This window comes from Schistocerca nitens, chromosome 2 (assembly GCF_023898315.1).
Source record: "Schistocerca nitens isolate TAMUIC-IGC-003100 chromosome 2, iqSchNite1.1, whole genome shotgun sequence".
In the NCBI taxonomy this organism is placed as follows: domain Eukaryota; kingdom Metazoa; phylum Arthropoda; class Insecta; order Orthoptera; family Acrididae; genus Schistocerca; species Schistocerca nitens.
The window spans coordinates 331,667,386-331,689,987 of NC_064615.1; the positions used below are offsets into that span (position 1 = coordinate 331,667,386).

Sequence of the window (22,602 nt, forward strand, 5' to 3'; positions counted from 1 at the left end):
GATGCAAAATTGAAGACATTGCTGAGTGAGGACTCACATCAAACTCAATAAGAATTGGCATGATTAGTGGGAGTGACACAGCAAGCCATTTCAAAATGTCTCAAGGCTATGGGAATGATTCAGAAAGAAAGAACTTGGGTCCCGTGTGAGCAGAAACCAAGAGACGTTGAATGGCATTTGTGTGTTTGTGAACAGTTGCTTCAGAGGCAGAAATGGAAGGGATTTCTGCATCGCATTGTGACCGGGGATGAAAAATGTGTTCATTACGATAACCCTAAATGCAACAAATCATGGGGATATCCCAGCCATGCTTCCACATCGACGGCCAAACTGAATATTCCCAGTTCCAAGATCATGCTCTGCATTTGGTGGGACCAGCTCGGCATCGTTGGTTCTGAAACTGAATAAACTACATTATATCAAAGTCAGCAGCAACTGGAGGCATATGCGCAGGTGGTGTAGGAGGTGGATTTGGGGACCATTTTAATGAGAGGAGTGGTACAACAAATTATTAGTAGAAGCAAAGTAAAAGAAAGCACATAATTAGTAGCACTGTGGCTCTGAAAGAAAAGATGGAAGTATTACTGACGCGCTGTGACAGAGAGATGTACAGCAAAGGTAGCATTGGTTCTGAAATTCTTGTCGCCAGATGTTGTGTCGGCTACTGTGGGAATCAGCACCGACAAAACCAAGGGAGGAGGGAAGTTGTGATGACCAGTGGCAGGAATCCAAAAAGATTAACTGAACACTTTATTTCTGAAAAGAAAATAAATATAACTTGATTCCTATGCTTCCAGTGGCTCCTACATACAAGTACTTTACTTGCTATTGCTACTTGCAGGATGCAGGCTAAATAACGTCTTCCTATTCTCAGTACTGGTCAATCAACGATGGGTGACTGTCTCAATCAGCATTGAGAGCCCTGGACCTTCGTCTTCCTGGAGGAGTGGTGCTGCCTATTCTTTCCAATGGCATGTGGGCCAGCACCTTCTTGATACCGTTTCACGGTGCTGTGTTGGTCAGTGCGCAGTCAGTGCCTGCCTTAGGATTGTACAAACACTGTGTGAAGTAACTGCAGAAATCAATGTGGAACTTAAAACGAATGTATCTGTGAGGACAGTGTGGCAAAATTTGGCTTTAATGGGCTGTGGCAGCAGATGACAAACACCAGTGCCTTTGCTAACAGCATGACATTATACCTCCTGGCTGATGACCATAGCGATTGGCCTCTAGGTGACTGGAAAACCATGGTCTGGTCAGATGAGTCCCAGTTTCATTTGGTAAGAGTTAATCGTAGGATTTGAGTGTGGAGCAGACCCCACAAAATCATGGACCCAAGTTATCAACAAGGTATTGTGCAACCTGATAGTGGCTCCATAATGGTATGCACTCTGGAACGAAATTTTCACTCTACAGTGGAGTGTGCGCTGATATGAAACTTCCTGACAGATTAAAACTGTGTGCCGCACCGAGACTCGAACTCGGGACCTTTGCCTTTCGTGAGCAAGTGCTCTACCAACTGAGCTACCCAAGCACGACTCATGTCCCATCCTCACAGCTTCAATTCCGTCAGTACCTCATTTCCTACCTTCCAAACTACACAGAAGCTCTCCTGTGAACCTTGCAGTACTAGCCCAACTGGAATAAAGGATATTGCGGAGACATGGCTTAGCCACAGCTTGGGGGATGTTTCTGGAATGAAATTTTCACTCTACAGCGGAGTGTGTGCTGATATGAAACTTCCTGGCAGATTAAAACTGTGTGCCGCACTGAGACTCGAACTCGGGACCTTTGCCTTTTGCGGGCAAGTGCTCTCTGCAATATCCTTGCTTTGAGGAGTGCTAGCTCTGCAAGGTTCGCAGGAGAGCTTCTGTGAAGTTTGGAAGGTAGGAGATGAGGTACTGGCGGAATTAAAGCTGTGAGGACGGGTTGTGAGTCGTGCTTGGGTAGCTCAGTTGGTAGAGCACTTGCCTGCGAAAGGCAAAGGTTCCGAGTTTGAGTCTCAGTCCGGCACACAGTTTTAATCTGCCAGGAAGTTTTGGTATGCACTCTGTTTATGTGGAGTGTACTGGGTTCTCCTGTTTTGGTTAGTTTATTCATGGACTTCATGTTGCCAAACAAGAATGGAATTTTTGTGGGTGACAAGGAGAACATTGAGGACAATTCAGGCAAATGATTTGGTTACCCAGATTACCTGACATGAATCGCATCGAACATTTATGGAATGTAATTGAGAGGTCAGTCCATGCACAATATCCTACACTGGCAACATTTTCACAATTATGGACTGTTACAGAGGCAGCAGGGGCCAATATTTCTGCAGAGGACCTCCAACAACTTATTGAACCTGTGTCATGTTAAGTTTCTCCAGTATGCCAAGCAAAAGGATGTCTGACACAATATTAGGAGGTATTCCAAGACGTTACTCACCTCAGTGTATTTCTTGGTATCTAATTAGTTTGATTAGTTTATTTTTCTACATATTAACTAGATCAGTAATTGAAATATTGTGCAAACAAAAGGTCTCTCAACCTTTATGGACATCCATTTATGTATTTTCTTTTAAGCATTCTGAGAAAACTTAATAAAACATGTTATTTCTTTTCATTTGTCTGTCTTTCTTACTCTAGTGTTTTACCAGAAATAAAGACAGTATCAAAGTTTTGAATTTTATATGCCTGTTGGTTCAGGATCACTGCAATTGAATGCCTGATGCTGCTGAACCAAACACATGACAACGTCCAACGGTCCAGCATTGAAATACAAGAGAAGGTGGCAGATGTTTTTGCTGCAATGCTCCCAGGGGTGTTGGCTGGAATCACGGCAACTCTCATGGGAGATCCTAAACAAGGGCATGCGGTCATTGTGGTGCGTAACTAGTTTGTATATCTTAATGGAAAACTTGTATACAACATGCGTCATTTGTAAATATTTTGATGAATTGCTAGTGTTTTTGGAACATTCATTGATTTGTATTAAAACAGTCAACAAATATATTACATATGGTAGAATCACATTGAAGTTAATGTTAGAAGGTGGGCAGGTGCCCTTCCTGTAACCACTCATTCACCTTTTGGGATGGAATTTGTGTACCCCATACTGTTTGCATGTAGTGTTACCCAGGTGAATGTTCATGAATGTCTTCTAAATGTTTGCGAATCGTGTAACTGAGGTGGAACGGCGGGGGTACCAGACCGCTGTTCACCTAGTTGGATGTGGGAAACTGTCTAAAAACCACATCCATGTTAGTTAGCACATTGGCCCTCATCATTAACCCACCAGGTGTATTCGATCTGGGTCAGATGCGACTGCCTGAATCTCGGAAGCAACATGCTAAAGCACGTGATTCTCTGTGTGGGTGTGAATTTATGGTTAGTGACTGATATTCAGTATTTGGAAGCAAATAAGCTGCTGCTTTTGTGGTTAATACTCAGGAGGACATAAAATATTTCCATGAAGAAGCACCGTTACTATGAAGGTGCAAGGACAGATTCCAAATCTGATTGCCTCCAATAAGCTGTGACTGATGTGAAAATGTTTTGTGATACTGTGGGGATGAAAAGAAGAAATGTAATTGAACGATCAAACTCAACTAAGGCTGAATTTACTGAGGTCAACAGAAACAAACTCAAGTCTGTTTTGAAAACTTTTTTTTTTTTTGCCCCTCATTGTTCACTTCATGAGAAACCCTCTGCAGTCTCAAATTTTGACATAATTCAGTTCTGCATTGACACGGAAGATAAGATTCTTGAAGACCACTGAAGGACACATCCAGTAGAATCCTAATATACTTCTCTTAGAGTAAAACAATCTAATTCAATTGTGAAAGAGGTCAGTGAAAGTGAAGCATTTTCATACTTTGCTGATTATACTGACATTAGTGGCATGGAGCAATCATCTCTTGAAGTGTTTTAAAGAAGATGCTAGTGTTGGTTGTACGATGGAAAAGAAATGCATACATTTTGATGCGCATGATAAGCTGGATGCAAGAAATATTGTAAATGCTATTTTGCAATCCATAGAAAATGAAGATTTGCAAGTGGTTCAGTTTATTGACTTAAGGTTTTGATGGGTACTCCATAGTGGCTGCTAATGTTAACAGTGTTCAGCATACAATCAAAAATAAATTTACAATAGTGAAGTATTTTCATTGTGCTTCTCATTTGTTGAACCTAGTGGATGCTGATCTCATTAATATGCTAAATGACAGAACACAGTTGGAATTGTGAATCAAGTGATGATTTTTTTTTATAGAGAGTAGTCTTAAGGTGCAGTTTCGCTGGGGCTCAGGTATGCTCTTACTATGTGCACAAATCATATTTTCTATCATGTCGCCTTTCAGAAACAGAGAATGAAACTCTCCATGATCGTATCATTTGCTATAGATGTAGTGCTAGAATCTTTTATGTTGTCTTATCAAACAATGGAAAGCACAGGATGGAATAATGATATGGAAAGGGTAGATCGCTGGTCACCACTTGGAGGAGGCATTGAGTCCCAAAAGGTGGAATGAAAAAGAACAAGCTAATGTCGTTCCTCAGAAGCAGGCCAGTCAGGCCTTAGCACCTGGGACAGTGACCGTGTGTGTGTGTGTGTGTGTGTGTGTGTGTGTGTGTGTGTGTGTGTGTGTGTGTGTGAGTGGGTGAGAGAGAGAGAGAGAGAGAGAGAGAGTTAGTTTTGTTATGTGAATTTTTGATAGTTCTACTGGAAGCACTTCATCCAAAAGCTTCTGGTATTCTTTCTCATTTCTGTCAGTGGCTTGATGATGCTTCCTCTATGTGGTGAGTAGCAGTCTGTCATGTCTATATTGTTGCATTGTCTTTTCTTTTTCACTTCAACCAGCAGCATACAAGCAACATTAATTTCACAATTTCTGGTACTGTGTGCCACAGAATTTGAATCCCCGCCAGACATCATGGACGTCGAAGACCCCTAGAGGTCTCTGCACTATCGCGCCGTAAGCTGTGGCGGCATGCGCCTCCTGGCCCGCATTTAGAGTGAGGGCGCCAAAGTGGAACACGTGGTTGCAGCGGCCAATAGCGGCGTCCCCGATAGAGTACTTAAGCGCCTGTCTGTCACTCAGCCTGCCAGTCTAACCTTGCGTACATCTCAGGACATATCACCTCGCCTTAGACAGTATTTACTTTCGTGTTTTGTTTACGAGTGGACATGGTTGTCTAGTTAGGTTTTCTTCACCCTGTTGTTTCATTCTTGTTGTTGTCGTAAGGTCCTTCGTTGGTCGTGTCCATCCTCTCTCGTTGTTTTGTTGTTCATGGGCCGCTTCGCAGGTCCTGCCGCATTTTCTGTCACTTCAACCCCGCGACTGTTCCTGTCGCCATCGCAACACAATTGTTACTCATTTCTTCACTATCAAACAGTACTGTAGCAACAGGTGAACCATCATGTTCAGCTTCATTCATACATTCATTCCTGCATTCCATAAAATCCCATCATGGAGGAGATCCTTCAGAGATGTGGAATGAGTCAAGTTACACTTTAACAGGCAGAAGCAACCACGGCAGCCTGCTGCCATTAAGTGTACCAATGAAAAATTATAACTGGTAGTAATCTGTTCAGACTGATAATTTTGGCCATTACTTTATACATATTCAGAAAGTGGGAAATCCAGGATGAAATAATGACAATATTATGAAAAGGGTAGATTGCTACTCACCGTATAGTGGAGATGTTGAGTCACAGACAGACACAACACAAAGGCTGCTAAATAACTAAGCTTTTGACCAAAAGGCCTTCTTCTGAATGAGACAACATGCACACATACATTCATGCAAACAGAACTCATGCACACATGACCACTGTCTCTGGCTGTCAAGGCCAGACTCAGTCTGGCTTCAGCAGCCAGAGACAGTGGTCATGTGTACGTGAGTTTTGTTTGTGTGAAGTGTGTGCATATGTTGTCCAATACAGGAGGCGGCCGTTTGGCCAAAAGCTTGCTCATTTAGCAGTCTTTTTGTTGCATGTGACTGCGACTGAACATCTCCACTATATTATGAGTAGCAATTTATGCTTATTCATGTATATTAGATGAAACACTATTTCAAAAAAAGACACTGCTACTACATGTATATTAGATGAAACACTATTTTAAAAAAAAGACACTTCTACGACTTGGCTATTATTTATACCTATATAGCATTTACATAACTTTACCCAATGATCTATATATTGGAAAAGTCAAGAAATGTTTATTAATATTAATAATTAATAATATTGTAATGTAACCATAAGATTTACATGGAATTTGCACCTCTTGAGTCCAAACATTCTGATAAATTGTGGGAGGAGTGGCCCATGAGTCATTCTCTTACATTGTTGTTTAATAACCAGTGATTTTCACTGTTGTGTCTGTAGTTTGAAGGTGGCCTTTAACAAAAGCCAGACATCCACAAAATGAATAAAACCTTTATTTAAATATGTGCAAGTTGAGTAGAAAAGAACACGTAACATTAAATACAATAAGAGTTGATTAGTGGTTGCTGTGAATATGCATACAACTTGTTTACTTGCGAACAATTCCAAGTTCAGTCTCTATATAGCTATAGCAATAGTAGTGTCATGCTACAACAGTGTACTCTCACTGGAAGTCTTCCAAGATTTGGGGCAGAGCTCGGTGTGTGACGTGTTAAAAAGACTTGATGCTGAACAACTGAATGCAGTGAGTGATGGAAGATGACATCCTCTGGTGGCATTCATGGCACCACCCACATGCTGGAGAGAGTGTACTTGTGGAGGTGCAGTGGCATTAAGTTTAAATGTGTCGCCTCCCGCAGACTGCATGAGTGGCGCGCTGTGTGCTGTTGACAAAGACTCCGTCGATACTGTGTTCAGTTTTCTGCCTTATGTCTGCTGCTAACTTGTTATAGATTTTTACATTAGAATATAAAACTCCATTCTGAAAACTAAATGGGGATGCATAGTCTGTATTACTTTTATTTTTGCAACAGTGTAGGAAAACATAGATTACTACTTACCATAAAGGTGACATGTTAATTCCAGACAGGCACATTTGAAAGATTCTTACACGTAAGAGGTACTGTTGGGCCTTCCGAGGTCTGTTTGGATGGAATTTAGAATTTTTTATGTACAACATTTTGACTTCAACCTTCGTCAGAAAAAAAGAGACACACATCATTCATTCACATAAGTAAGCACATCACATATACACAGCTTGGATCAGAATGGCATTCTGGTCTGAGCTGCCAGAGTTGGTGGCCATGTTCATGTGAGGAGTGCTTGCTTGTGTGGGTGAATAGTGTGTGTTTCCCTTTCTTTTTCTAATGAAGTGTCTTTTTAACTGTGCCTGTCTCTAACTTTTAATGTGTCATCTTTATGGTAAGTAGCAATCTATCTTTTGCTACGTTGTTGTTATTCCAATCTGGAGTTGTGATTGTTTGATTTTGCTTTTACTTCTAGTATTTTAGTTTTGGCACAATATCCTTACTGCTCCCGTCTGTAGAATAAATTCATGTTTTGACCTTCACTGCATTGCTCCAAAAGATTATGCCATAGGACAGTATTGGATGAAGGCATGCTAGCGATCTTGTTGGTAGGACAACACAGTGAGAGAGATTTCTGTGCAGAGTCTGCACAACTGAGCTTATTGGTTAACATATCCACAGGCTGGTGCTGTCTCTATTTATTATCGTTCTGGATGCCTAGGAATGTCATACACAGTGCCTTATCCACTGTGTGCCTATTTATCCTTACTTTTGATACCTGTTAAGTTAATTTCTTTGGAATTGCATAATATGAATCTGTGTAAGATAAAGGAGTAAACTGTTTGCTCTGAACTAGCTGAACACCTGTTTCATTACTCACCTGACTGTATCCTTTTTTAATGTTTGGGCTCTGTATTAATTTCATCAGCAGCAAATATTGGTTTCTTAAGACTTCTCCTATGTCCTGGGTAAATAATTAATGTTGACCAAGAATAGGAACGGACCAGGCACCAATCCCTAAAGTTTTCCATATTTAATATTTGTCTACTCCAAATTTAGACTCACTGTTTGTTAACTTGCCTTCGGTTTTGTGTTGTTAAGACACAACTTCCTCCAAGAGAGTGGACTGACTTTAATGCCATATGATTTCTTTTTCTCTGGTAGAATTTATGAAGGCCTTGACAGTATCACAGAAAAATGCCAGCATGGTTAATTTTCTTCTACCAAAACCTTACATTAAAAGAATGTGACACTCTTGATGCTGGTCGGCAAACACACTCTTCTCCAATGATAGAAGTCACACGTGTCTTACACCTCATGTATAGTGCCCCAGTGAGTGCTTATACTCAAAAAGTCACAAACTTTCCAGGTTTGTGTGAAGCAATATGGTCCGAAACATAAAATTATATATGGTAGGACTGTTTTCTAAACTTTTGTAATCATTAAGATAGTCCTTTCTGTTCATTATGAAGCAAATCCAGAAATATGGTCACAAACTTCAAAATTAGATGTCCAATCTTTCTTCTGTATCTTCATTGTACATCCCAGTCATATCAAGGAACTCTTCACGCCAGTTGCTGTTCGTGAATGAATTGCAATCTGTGGATTATGACTTGCATTGTGTACACCAGCATGTAAAAAAGGAACTTCGGGCTTTTTTCCCAAGCAAAGTCAAATCCCATGATGAATTTGCTGAGATTTTCATGGAAGGAAAAAATACGTGTGATTTTCTGGAAACTGAGATGACAAACTCGTAATTTGAACATTCTGGATCCGATCAACACATTTATTAAAGATCAGTTAATTCTTTTCTTAGAATCTCTGATTAATGTCACGTGAATAAAGAATTTAAAGAAAATGAGACAACTTTCAAAGCAATTTTTGTTCATACCAATGTTATGAAAAATATAAATAAAGCTATTTTTTCTCAAAGCTACTGAGGATCTGCCTGAATTTTATGGTGTTGAAAATGTTGAAGTGTAAAGCAGATGATGTTATGCTTTATGGCAAAACAGGGACTGTGTAGAGTAAATGAAATGATTTCTTTTTGGAAAATAATTTTTTTCCTTCTTTTAAAGAGGGCTCTCCTGAATTATATGACAATTCCATCACTAACTTGCACTACTTGAGGAACATTTAGCACCCCAGGGAAGTGGAAGTATGGGTGAAGAGCAAAATTAATGATCATTATCTTTCAAGTTTGCGTTTATTAAGTGCTCACAGAGAGGGAATAAAAAAGAGTCTAATTTGGAAGACATAATTATAGATAAGTTTCCTAAAAACAAATGTAATCCTCAGCCAACTTTTGTAAAACCTAATAACTTAGATAATTTAATGTAATTATTGTTCCCCATCACATTATTCCCAAACACTTGATTGCACCTTTAATTTTATAGATCATTTGCACCTTCCGTATCACCAAAAAAATCAGCACAAAATTTTAATTCAAAATGTAGCTTACCATTTAACATTTAATTATAATGAGATTTTTTATTTTTGGCTAAAACATTTTTTTTCTGATTTTATCTGAATAAGTGTGACAGATATAATAGAAATGTTAGTTTTGATGTAACTTTCACATTACAAAATATGATACTCATTATTTAATTATTAATTATCAAGCAGTCTCCATTTTTTAAACAAATTTTAGCATCTTGTACATTATATTTTGGATGAGTTAAGGATCTTCTTAGCTCTGACAGCCCTTCCCTTCCTTCCACCCCCACCCCTCCTCACAAAAGTACTAATATAAACTCTTTTGGTTTTGGACACCATTGTTTTTGCTGTCTGATTTTTATTATTTTTACATTTTAGGAACTCTCACTTTTCATCATGTTTGAGATTGGTTTTATCATCATAGATCAGTCCATTTCTTTAGTATAATCGATGTACCACATTTGGTATTATCACATTACTGTGTGATTGAGCTTGTACACAGTCATTCCCAAATAATTAGTTTTGTTTCATGACTAGCACTGTCAGCCGAAACTACAAACAGGTTTTTCATACAGCTTGCAGAAATAATTTCAGGCATCTGTTTTTCTCGGTTAATATAAACCTTTCCTCTTTTTATATTTCTCAAGATGCTCCTTAATAATGGAATTTATAAAACAGTGGGCAGATGGATGATAAATGTAATAGAGAATGAAACAAAGTCTTACACCAAATGTTTTCAGTTATTTTAATTTCTAAAATATTCTGAGTGTACTGACGCTCATAAGGAAAATGGGAGGTGTGCCAAATAATTGTCTAAAATGAAAATACAGTAAGTTGTAATTACCAAAGAAAGTATCATCTACCTTATTAACACAATGCAGAACTGCTTTCACATGTCCTAATGAAGAACAGGTCTCTGATTGCAAGCTCAGCAATGCACAGAATTTCCTGTTTTGTGCCAACATTGTTATTTGGTACTGTAACCCTCAGGGGCCCATCATTTGTTTGCTTGGTATGGGCTTGGTGACCCTTGAGTTCCTGAGCTGGGGACTGGTAATCACCACCAGTCCCACATCACTGTAAGCTCAGGGCATGCTTCAGTGACTACTGTATGGTGCAGCAGTGGAACGTTGTGTGTCATAGGGAATGGGGATCTTGGCTTGATTGCTTGGGTTGTGAGGATGGTAAAAACTTCTATAAAAAACCCTCAATCTCAAGGTGTGCTGCACACTGATGAGATGCATAGCTGTTGAGGTGGAACAGTCATTAGTGGGCAGCCTCTGGGGAGCCTGTCACACCTCAGTTCTATAAGGCTTACCTAGGCATGCAGGGCTCTGTCTATATGGACTTCTTTATTTCTGTAGATGCTCATGGTACCAAGATGGGCCTCTTGAAATCATCTTCTCCTCCCTCTCAGTGGGTGGACCACTGGTGGCTACCAATACCCAATCGCTCAAGAGTCCTCATGTGATGAGCCCTCCAGATTCTGGAGTTGTTAAGAGTAGTTTAACATTTAGTATCGGAATGGATGCTGAAGATCAGAATGTATATTTGTTAATTAAAAGAAGAGAGAGAATGTTGGAGAAAATCTCTCCTTTTTACAGTTGAAAGTGTTTAGAGGGAATCACAGGGGCATTAAAATCAATCAAGCAGTTAAGCAGTGGGACACTATTGGACGAAACCTCTTAATTCCCAGCAGACAACGAATCTGCAGGAAGTGTAATGCCCTGTGGAATACGCCATTGAAACTGAGCTCCACAGCACATTGGATAGCAGCAAAGATGTTGTGATATGCGTGGATCTGCTGGACATTCCAAAGAAGAACTGAAAGTTGAGTGGCCCCAAGAAGGAGTAGTTGACATGCAGAGTATCATGAAAAGGGTGGAGGATGTTCCTATCAAATCTGACTCATTTATACTGACTTTCAGCAGCATTAAACTTCAAGAGCACATTAAGGCATGTTTCCTTCACCCCAGCATGTGGCCTTATGTCTCCATATGCGCTGTTGTACATGCCAGTGCTTTGAGCACACCAGCTGATGTTGTAAGGGAGAAGCCATTTATTAAAAATGTTGCAAGGCTGCCCATGATGGAGTTGGTTGTTCATTTCCTTCCTCCGAAAAGTGTAAACTGTTTTGGGGATCACCCTGTCAGGAGTGGGGACTGCAGTGTCTACCTCAAAGAAAGGAAGATACAGGAGATCAAAACAACCAAGTATATCTCGTATGGTGAGGCCAAAAATATCAATAAGGCCATGCAGCCCCCAGTGCTCACCACCTCCTGTGCGTCTGTTGTTAAACAGCAAGTTGAGTAGACCGATGCTGCTACGCAAATGGAGGTTGCTAGTGTTAGCACTAGAACCTGTGTTTGTCAATGCACTGGTGCTGCTGCAATCACTTCCAAGCACATATCTCCTCACAAAACATGATACAAGGCTGTGTTGCCAACATTGCGGAGCTCCCCACTCCTACAAAACTTCAGACAGGTCCACCATCCAGCACTGCTGCTACCAACTCCAAGGCTGTGGCTCCGAAACCTCCCCAGGCAAAGAAACTGAAGTCTAAGACAAAGAATCAGCTGCCAATGGAGACACAAACCATGCAGTCTGATGATGTTGACATTCCTCTCTATAACATCTCTCATGACTCATCTACAGAGCCGATGGACCTTGATGTTGGCCTGGGGCACACATCTTGCTCCAACACTGAACATCTCCACCCACTATGGGCTCACCCCCACCGCGGAAAGATAGGGTAAAGTGTAACCTCCATGATAGATGACTCCCATTTTACAGTGGAACATAATGGGTTCAGGATAAATGTGGAGGAACTGTGAAACTGTTAGCACAGAATGCCGCCTATGCTTGTGCTTGCAGGAGATGCATTTTAAAGCATCTGATGCCCCTGTACTATGGGGCTATATACATTATTGCATTAATGACCTTACTAGGGAGAGGGCCAAGGGAGGGGTCACCTTGTTTGTCACTAACATGCTCCAATACTCTTCTCTCCCTTTAGCTATTGACCTGCAAGCGATTGCAGTTGAAGTTGTCAGAGGATCACTGTTTGCTTGCTGTATTTACCTATAAGTGATGTGACTGACTCTGAGGATTTAACAGATCTTATAGAACAATTCCCCAACCATTTCTGATACTGGGAGACCTCATGCCTGTAATGTATTAAGGGGCTCGACCTCTACTTGCCTTCAGGTTCAGGTTTTGGAGAGACTTACAATGTCTTACAAGCTGTGCATCCTCAACACAGGCACTCCCACTAATTTATGTGCTGCTACTAGGTCATTCTAAACCGTTGATCTCTCTTTCTGCTCTCCAGCTTTCGCAGACACTGTTCAGTGGGAAGTCATTGACGACCTTCATTCCAATGACCACTTCCCCCTCTGCATTCATCTACTGGATGGAGCTTTCCCTGAAAGGAAGCAACCACGATGGAGGATCAGCAGAACCAACTGGATGCTGCTCAGCCATCTAGCTGTGTTTGAATGCTGTGACAGCATCCAGGAGTGGATGGACCACATCACACGAGTAATCCACCATGCCGCTGACTTTTCCATCTCAATATTCCTCTCATCATCCTAGTAGGCCACCTGTGTCTTATTGGGCTGATGAGTGCCGTTCAGTCATCTGGATATGGTATGCAGCTCTGTGACAGTTTAAGTGCTGCACAATGGCAGAAAACCTCACAGCCTTTCGATTAGCCAGGGCAAAGGCTTGATGCATCATCAAGGAGAGCAAGAAGAGGTCATGCCAAGTGTTCCTGGACCCCATCAACCGTTCCACTTGTTATACTACTGTATGGGAAGCTATCAGGAGGATTTCCCTTAAAGGCAGTTGGTTACCCATAGTAGCATTGCTGAATGAGAACTGTCTCCAAACAGCACCTGGAGACATCTCACAGACAGTGGCACAAACAAACTACCTTTCATTTAGCTGCAAGTACGGGATACATCTTTGTGAATATAAAAGAAACTAAGGAACAATGGAAAACATACAAAATGACAAAAATTAGTTAATTATTATGCACGCATACATCAGTCCTTTCCTCTCTTTCAGTTAGGTCTGGAATGGAGGGAATGTCTGACAAATATCTTCTGCCATACTTTTTATAGAATCTTGCAGAGTTTATCTTTAGCTACCAATATTTTTACCAAACAAACATGTTTTGTTGTATTATCTAGTTCATATTTGCTTTTTTATGTGAGAATTTATGAATGAATGGAAACATGGTGTTTTATCTCAATAGGTAGCTCTTGAAGCATGGTGGAAACTGTTGGTTCTGTTGTTGGGTGACAGCTCAGTGCCTGATAACATGGCAGTTCCAAAGTCTCTGGCAGAACTTGTCCACAGTGCCACAGTGAGATACAAACAATCTCGGACAGAGAGTGCTACGCAGGATACAGAGGCAGTCCTGAAGAATGCTCATGGCAGGACAGTGGAGTGGCAGAGAGCAGCAGCCAGCAAAGTTGAACGGCCCATTATTATGGTGGCTGAAAGTCTGCGGAAACATGGACACCCGTCAGTCCGGAAAAGCCTAGCTGTAGCCTGTCAGCATTTATTGGAGAACAGTGCAAGGTACAGGTGGATACAAAGATAAAGTTAAGCCCAAATTTAATAAAACAGCAGTTTAAAAGCTTTCTAATATAACAATCTCTCTGTAGATAGATTGAGTGATTGTTTGTTTTAAAACTGAATCTTTCACCCTGAAGAAGCAAAGTTTGTGCTGTTTTGAAACTTCTTGATGGATTAAGAATGTGTGCAACCCACGTTTGAGTCTCGCTCCCTTACATACTTTCAGTTGACTACATGATGGGAAGGAGGACATAACTCGATTTACACCATTATTCAGTAGACTGGAGCAATACGTACTCTGGCACCCACTTTATATAGTGTTGCCATAGCTCTGACAGATGTTTTAAGTTGTATCATTCTTAAGAATACTGCTTTTGTTTACTCTTATGGCAGTTCTTGGTTGCTAATGGCGAGTGCAGTAAGTATTCCTGAGTCCTAAACATAAGATATTTCTGATGTACTGGGTGTTTCAAAATTAATATCAGGGTGTTAAAGATTTGTAGTATTTATTACATTCAATTCATTCTTTCATTTGATGTATTATTTATAATTGTGAGTAGAATGTAATAAACACTACAAATCATTAAAACCCTGATATTAATTTTGAACACCCAGTATATCAGCAGAAGAAAGTGACTACACATAAGGTGAAGGCTCTCTTGATCACCATTAAGAATTACAGTTGTCATTGTCTTCGTTTCTCCTTTACCCAGCATCAGGCCTGGTTGGAACGTTTATGGTACTTTTCCACTTTCTGATATCTTTCCATTATTCTTATATTATAGCTGTTCTTCTCAAATTTGCCTTTATTGAGTCAATCCATCTAGCTCTCATTCTTGTCCTTTTGCCCTCAAACTTTGCCTCCATCATCCATTTTGTTACTCTTCCATTTCCGTTCTCTTTAAGTGTCCGAACCATTCTAACCTGTTATTCTCAATTCTTTCATTCAACTTTTCTTATCTAATTTTGTTCCTGACATCTTCATTTCTCACTTTGCCTCTCCTCGTTTTCCCTATTGCACTTCTTAGGCATTTCATATCACTGACTTGGATTCTACTCTTTTTCTATTCTTGGCATTCTCCAAGTTTCTGATGCATATGTCAGTATGGATATAAAGTACGTATTCACATCACTTCCTTACACTTCATTGGCACCCTCTTCCCCAAACCAAGCCCCTCACACACTGGCAAAATGCTTTGCTCTGTTGTACCCTTCTGACAATTTATGCCTCTGTTCTATCATTTTCCATTATCACACTTACTAGAAATTTACAGGTATCTGCAGTCTCAAAACCCTGAACTATACTGTTAATTTGTCCCTTTCTATCTCTGTATTCTCTGGTTATCACCATTGTTCTGTTTTTCTCCACGCTGCACTTCATTCCATATCTCTAGATTTTTTAATTTATATCTATGAGCGAGGTTTCTACGGCTGCCGCCGCCTCTCACATCCCAATCTCCATTGTTCACGGTCATTCTAGTCTCCTTCATTAAGACCTCTCGCTGCCATTGCTTTGTTGATGTCATCTTTCCAGCATCTCGCAGGTCTACCGCGCTTTCTTCTTTGATGTGGAGTCCATTGCCATACATGTATTGGCCATCTTGTGTCTGGCATACTTTAAGTAGGTGCTTCCTTTCTATGCAGTCTAGGATTGTGCTTTTGACATTCATAACCTCTCTGATCCTATCATGTCTAATATGACCAAGCATGGAATATCCACAACTTCCATCTCCAGAAATCCATCTCAACAGCCAGCAGGCGATCTTTCTGCTTCTGAATTAGTCCCCACAACTTTGCACCATATGTTGTGATACTTTCAATAATTGTGCGGTAGATGGTATGTTTTGTTCTGCGCGTTATGTTTTTGTACCAGAGAATACCATTTAGTTGTTTTATGGCTCACTTGCCCTGGCCAATTTTATTTATATCATCCATACTTCTACCATTGGACCACAGTGTCACTCCCAGGTACCTAAAATTATGACACCCTTTAACAGTATCAGCACCGAGTTGTAAGTCGTTAACAGCATTTTCTCCCACTTTCAGATATTCTGTTTTAGATGTGTTTATGACAAGACCCCATTTTTCATATTCTTCCTTTAATTTGTGGAGCATATAATTTGCATCTCCCTCATCTCCCGCTACTAACACTTGGTCATCAGCAAAAAGTTAAGTGAACAGGATCGCATAATCTATGAGAATACCCATTCCTCCGCATTTGCTTTTCCAGGATTTTAGTGCCTCCTCTAGGTAGATATTAAAGAGTGTATGGGTGAGTGTGCCTCCCTGGCGTAATCCCTTTGTCACCTCGAACTCTTGAGATAGTTGATTTCTCACTTTTACCATTGCTGTACAACATGGTAGAGGTGTATAGCTCGGTGACACACCATTATCAATTATTCTTGTCCATAGCTTGTTCTGTGGAACTGTGTCATAAGCTTTCTGGAGGTCTACAAAGAAAAGGTAGGTCGTAATGCCCCTTGGCTGTCCTTTTCTCCACTAAGTTTTTGAGGGTAAATACTCCATTAATACAGGAGCAACCAAATCTGAATCCAATTGGTTCTTCAGATTCAGTTATTTCTTCTTCTAGCCTCTTTTTTGGGATACGGCCGTAGACTCTCGCCAAGGATGGCATCACACTAATACCACGATAGCTTGCACAATTTCTCCTGTTGCCCTTCTTAAATATTGATGTAATTGTTGCCTTTTTCCTCTCTTTTTGAGCATTGTCACCTCAAAGGCATTTGTCAAAAATCACTGCCAATATCTCAATGAGTTTTGATGGTGCTGCTTTAACCAGCTCAACATAAATTAATTTTAATTTAAGATGTCTATTGTTCCTTTACCTGCTTACTGTGGTTTCTCACCCCACAATGCCATTAGCAAATAGCAATAACTTCATCTCTCTTCCTCTGTGAGCTTCATTCATCTCTTTCACAGTTTCAATCATCACCATTATAAATAATAATGATGACACTACACTTCCTTGTTTCAACCTTGTAACATTTGTAAACCAATCAGTTCTTCAAACTTGGATCTGGGCACAGCTGAAGTTTATGTCATACATTGCTTGGAGAATTTCAGTTGTTTGTTTTCTAACTCCTCTCCAAGGCTTTCTATACCTTTTCTGTGAGGATGCTATTGTAAGCCTTCAGTAACTCAAGAAACGTCTTCACAAGGTTTTATCTATATTCCCAATTCTTTTCCATCAACCGTCTTATACTAAAAATTGGGTCCACTGTTGACCTTTCGTGCTGAAAGCCGTACTGTTCGTCTTATTCCCATTCTCTTCTTTCCAGTATCCTTTCCATTATTTTTGTTATTATAGAGTAGCCAGTGCTGTGTGTTTTTGATTTTCTTTTGGATTGGTAGTGACTCTCAGTTTCTTGATTTATGTTAGACAAGAGTTTGGTGTATGTCTTACCACCAAGGAAAACTGCTTATTTTGAACCTTAGACAAAGAGGCAAAGTTTGCGTGAAAATACATGTTGTGTCTTGTATTATGACTATGTACATCACAGTTCAGCTGAAACTGATTTTTATCGTCATTGACAAAACTCACTAAGAAATAAATGTGTTGGGAAGTGAGTGTGAGAACTCAAAGATTCTTATAAAGGCTTGTACAAGATGTACAGTTATCTACTTTTAGACACTATTCTTAGTACTAATTTCTGGTGAATAAAAGTTTTTTTTCTTTATGTGCACTGCCCTAGAATATAATTCCACAAGACAACAGGGAGTGAAAATATGGAAAATAAGACAACATACTTGTCTTTAGGTCAATCCAATGAGACGTGGTTCTAAGGGCTTAACACACTGAAGTGAACTTCGTGATTGGTTTATCGAGGTGTTGACTTCATTTTAACTTGTTATCCAGCTGGATCCCTAGGAATTTTGCACAGCATGTGTCATATAGTATAAGGCCATTGATGTCTACATGTGGTCCTAACATGTAATTGTAGCTGGTCTGAAATTGCACAGTGTGCATCTTTGTGAGATTAAAACTAACCTATTACCCTTGGGTCGCTTCAGCTGGCGTATGAGTTGTGTCTGTTGATGATGAGTTGGAACCCTTGATTAGTGTGCATGTGTCATCAGCAAACATTATAGTTTTTGACTGCTGTTTAAAGTTATTGGAAGATTATTTTTGCATGTTAGAAACTAGAGTGAGTCTATCACTGGTCCTTGTAGCATTTCACATGTTGTTGAAGTTAGTTTCAAGCCTGAGATAGATAAGATTCCATCCATGCATGAGAGACATGATTAATGCCACAACACTTTAGTTTGCTAAGTAGGCTCTTGTGATCCACATAAAGGCTTTGGCAAGGTCACAGGTTATAGCAAGAGGGTAATTTTTATTGTTAATGCTCTGTCAACCTCCTTTATGGAAGCTGGACTGAGAGGCAGTTACCAAGTTCTGCTCTGTTAAATGAGTCAGTATTCTTTCAACTGCCATTTTCTCCAACAACTTTGAAAAGTTTGGAAGGAGTGATATAGTTCTGTAATTAAAGTTGGTTTACTCATCTCCAGTTTTGTAGAAGCATGGTACTACAGCAAATGCAAGTGTGTGTCAGTACATCTGCTCCAAGTCAAGGATTGATACGAAGATAGCTTAAGAGCAGTCCTATCAATGTTAGCACAAGAGGTAAATATTCTGCTATAAACACCATTATTTCTAGCACAATTACTACTTTTTAGTGACCTGAGGAATTTTATAATCTCCTTTGAGATTGTATTTTTGAAACCACCATTAATTGGCAGTGCATGTGATGTCTATATAAATAATTGGAGTAATTATGATGCGTCTGTACATGGTTATTCATTACTGGGTGCAGTGCTTGCCATCACTGTGCCTCTGAATTGTATAGAACACACTGTTTCTAGCATAAGATATATTCATCCCAGGAGTTATCCATCTTTCATCTTTGCAGCAGTTCAATTCCTTCCTTCCTTGTTTCAGGAGAAATAAGGCTCAAAGTTCTGTAGGAATGTGCTCAAGGAAAGAAATAAATTTTCCATTGACACTGTTTAACATTGCTAACCCCTTCTATAAGAAACTATTGCCCGAATGGATAATGGATTGGAATCATAAGATTTTATCTTTGATAAAAGAATGGAAAATAAATCTTTACACTTAAAGGAATGAAAGTTATTGAAAGTTTGCTAGTAATTAATATGATTTCTTAGAAAGATGTAGCATATTGCAATGAGTGTCTTTCATTGTACATCTGCACTGCCTCTTAAGTGAAAACAATAAAAAATACTAAATTGTAACATAAATATTGTTTAGTAATAATGTAAGGATAGTAAAATACTGATATCAGAGCTTCTTTTGTAATAATGCTGACCACAGTACAAGCTCTTTCTTCGTTTTGTACACAAAATGGTGACTTAATTGTGCATAACAAATATTTGTGTCTTGTCAGTGTAATGATTCAACATTCAGTGGTATTATCTTTTGTCTTCATCTCTAAAATAGAAATTAGTGATCAAAAGTAAATGCAGTGGCAGAGATTAAAATTGCCTGCACTGTGTTTCTGATGCAGCAAGCTTACACTGTTAGATTAAATGTGATATTTTAACGATTGTTTGATTTAAATGCTGCAAAACCCCCACTGGGGAAAGACAGCACTATGAAAAGGATAGATTTTTACTCACCTCATAGAGGAGGCTTTGAGTTGCAGGCAAGCACAACGGAAAAGACTGCTGAACGTATAAGCTTTGGACAAAACAAGTCCTACTTATGAATTAGAACACACACACACACGGCACACAGCCACTGTCTCTGGGTGCTGGGATCATGGGGTGTCCAGTAACAGTGGCCATGTGTGTGTGAATTGTGCTTGTGCGTGTGTGTGTGTGGGGGGGGGGGTTTCATTTCAGAAGGAAGATTTTTTTTTGTGCCTGTCTCTGCCTCAATGCATAAATAGCAGTGTATCCTTTTCATATTATTGTTGTTCTAATGTGGATTTTCAAATGGGGATAGTCATTTCTGCTGGTAAACTGGGCTGACACCATTTTGGTTTTACTTGCTTCTCATCATTATTAGTTTTAAAATTATTTCCTTTTAAAGCATGTCTTTGGCTGAAGGCCCCAGTCAAATTTTAATTTCAGGTTTTTTATTTATAATATATTTTTATTTTTTTGAGACAGGGTATTAAGCTTCTTTGGTATCAGTATTTGACTGCATATCTGGATCTACACAGAAAAATGTCTGCCATAACTTATTTATGTATCACAAATTAAGCTGGTTCAGTAAAGAACAGTTCAATATGTGTAGTTAAACTGAATAAAGCTATGTCAATAAAAGGGAGTGATTTTTTTTTCAAGTGAAACTTTAGGTACAAGTATTAGCATAAAGAATACAATTCAAATGTGCAGACTGAATACAATTTACCCAACTATAAGATGACTGTGAAATAAAATGACCTCTTTTTTTTTTGAAGAGCGCCTTAAGAAATTTTTATTTTTAACATATTCTGGCTAATTAGAATTACAAACTGTTTTATTGATATAAAGTATGTGCCTAAAAAGTTAAAATTTTATCCATCCTAAACTTATGTCATTTATTGGTAGTCTACAGTTTGGTAACACAAAGAGAAATAAAGTAAACAAAAATGTACATTGATTTTTATCTTCACTTCTTTTTTGCTTCCTATCTAAGTTAGTAGTCTATGTTAATGCTATTTTTAATTGTCTTCAACACCACCAACAGTAACACACCTGTATCATCCTCATTTGTAAGCCTGCTGCCATTTCTTCCTTCCTGGCACTATTTCCATATTATTTCATCTGAGCCATTCATAGCATTCGATATGTAACAATTACTGAATCCTTTTCTTATAGCTTATTTTAGATTCTACCCCAGGCAGTAAGTTCCCAGTAGCCCAGAACAAATATTGGAAGTTTCTTCAACTTCTCTCGGGAGTGATGGCATAGTATCCTTGAAGAAAGCACTCACTGTAAAGCTGCTGTAGGCCAACCCACAAAAAAGGTTTATTCAAACAACATCCATTACTTGAATTGTGAGTTCATGTGACCAAGAATTATCTTCAAGTCTATGTTGTTCTTTGATATCAGAACCTTAATTTCATGGATGAGGTGTCCGCTGAAAGAATTCAGTACCAAAATTTTCTGTATGTTAAACAAAGAGAGTGGTATTCTTTCCCAAACAACCTCCAACCAATCTAGTTTAAGGCCATTTGGTTAAAACAACAGTTGAGATTGCAATAACATTTGCTTATTATGACCAGTTTCGGCTTCTCAGATTTTTCGGGCCCCCTGTGGTTGGTGCTGGCACCTCCTCAGTTTTTCACATGATACCATGATCATACATTGTCATTGTAACAAACTGAGGAGCTGCCAGCACTAGCCATAGGGGCCCCAAAAAAAATCTGAGGATGACTTTAATATAAGCAGAAACCAGTCCTAATAAACTAATGTTATTGCGATCTCGACTGTTGTTTCAACCAAATTACAGCACCAGATCACTGCGCTTGACAGAAAATGTTGTCTAAATTTATGGAGCATAAGGTCATTCGTCTTCCCCATGAACCATGGATCTTGCCGTTGGTGGGGAGGCTTGTGTGCCTCAGCGATACAGATGGCCATACCGTAGGTGCAACCACAACGGAGGGGTATCTGTTGAGAGGCCAGACAAACGTGTGGTTCCTGAAGAGGGGCAGCAGCCTTTTCAGTAGTTGCAGGAGCAACAGTGTGGTTGATTGACTGACCTGGCCTTGCAACATTAACCAAAACGGCCTTGCTGTGCTGGTACTGCGGACGGCTGAAAGCAAGGGGAAACTATGGCCGTAATTTTTTCCGAGGGCATGCAGCTTTACTGTATGATTAAATGATGGCGTCCTCTTGGGTAAAATATTCCGGAGGTAAAATAGTCCCCCATTCGGATCTCCGGGCGGGGACTACTCAAGAGGATGTCGTTATCAGGAGAAAGAAAACTGGCGTTCTATGGATCGGAGCGTGGAATGTCAGATCACTTAATCGGGTAGGTAGGGTAGAAAATTTAAAAAGGGAAATGGATAGGTTAAAGTTAGATATAGTGGGAATTAGTGAAGTTCGGTGGCAGGAGGAACAAGACTTCTGGTCTGGTGAATACAGGGTTATAAACACAAAATCAAATAGGGGTAATGCAGGAGTAGGTTTAATATTGAATAGGAAAATAGGAATAGGGGTAAGCTACTACAAACAGCATAGTGAACGCATTATTGCGGCCAAGATAGATACGAAGCCCACACCTACTACAGTAGTACAAGTTTATATGCCAACTAGCTCTGCAGATGACGAAGAAATTGAAGAAATGTATAATGAAATAAAATAAATTATTCAGATAGTGAAGGGCGACGAAAATTTAATAGTCATGGGTGACTGGAATTCGAGAGTAGGAAAAGGGAGAGAAGGAAACATAGTAGGTGAATATGGATTGGGGCTAAGAAATGAAAGAGGAAGCCACCTGGTAGAGTTTTGCACAGAGCATAACTTAATCATAGCCAACACTTGGTTCAAGATTCATGAAAGAAGGTTGTATACATGGAAGAATCCTGGAGATACTAGAAGGTATCAGATAGATTATATAATGGTAAGACAGAGATTTAGGAACCAGGTT

General features: G+C 39.6%; 1 protein-coding gene across 2 annotated transcripts in view; it reads left to right on the plus strand.

Annotated features, from left to right (window-relative positions):
- The window catches only part of LOC126236130 (TELO2-interacting protein 1 homolog), a 153,475-nt gene that overhangs the window by 41,249 nt on the left and 89,624 nt on the right, over positions 1 to 22,602 (plus strand). For both annotated transcript variants that reach the window (XM_049945207.1, XM_049945208.1), the window contains 2 exons: positions 2,691 to 2,868; positions 13,654 to 13,982. In XM_049945207.1, the coding sequence (XP_049801164.1) occupies positions 2,691 to 2,868; positions 13,654 to 13,982 (507 nt within the window). The remainder of the gene's footprint in view (positions 1 to 2,690; positions 2,869 to 13,653; positions 13,983 to 22,602) is intronic.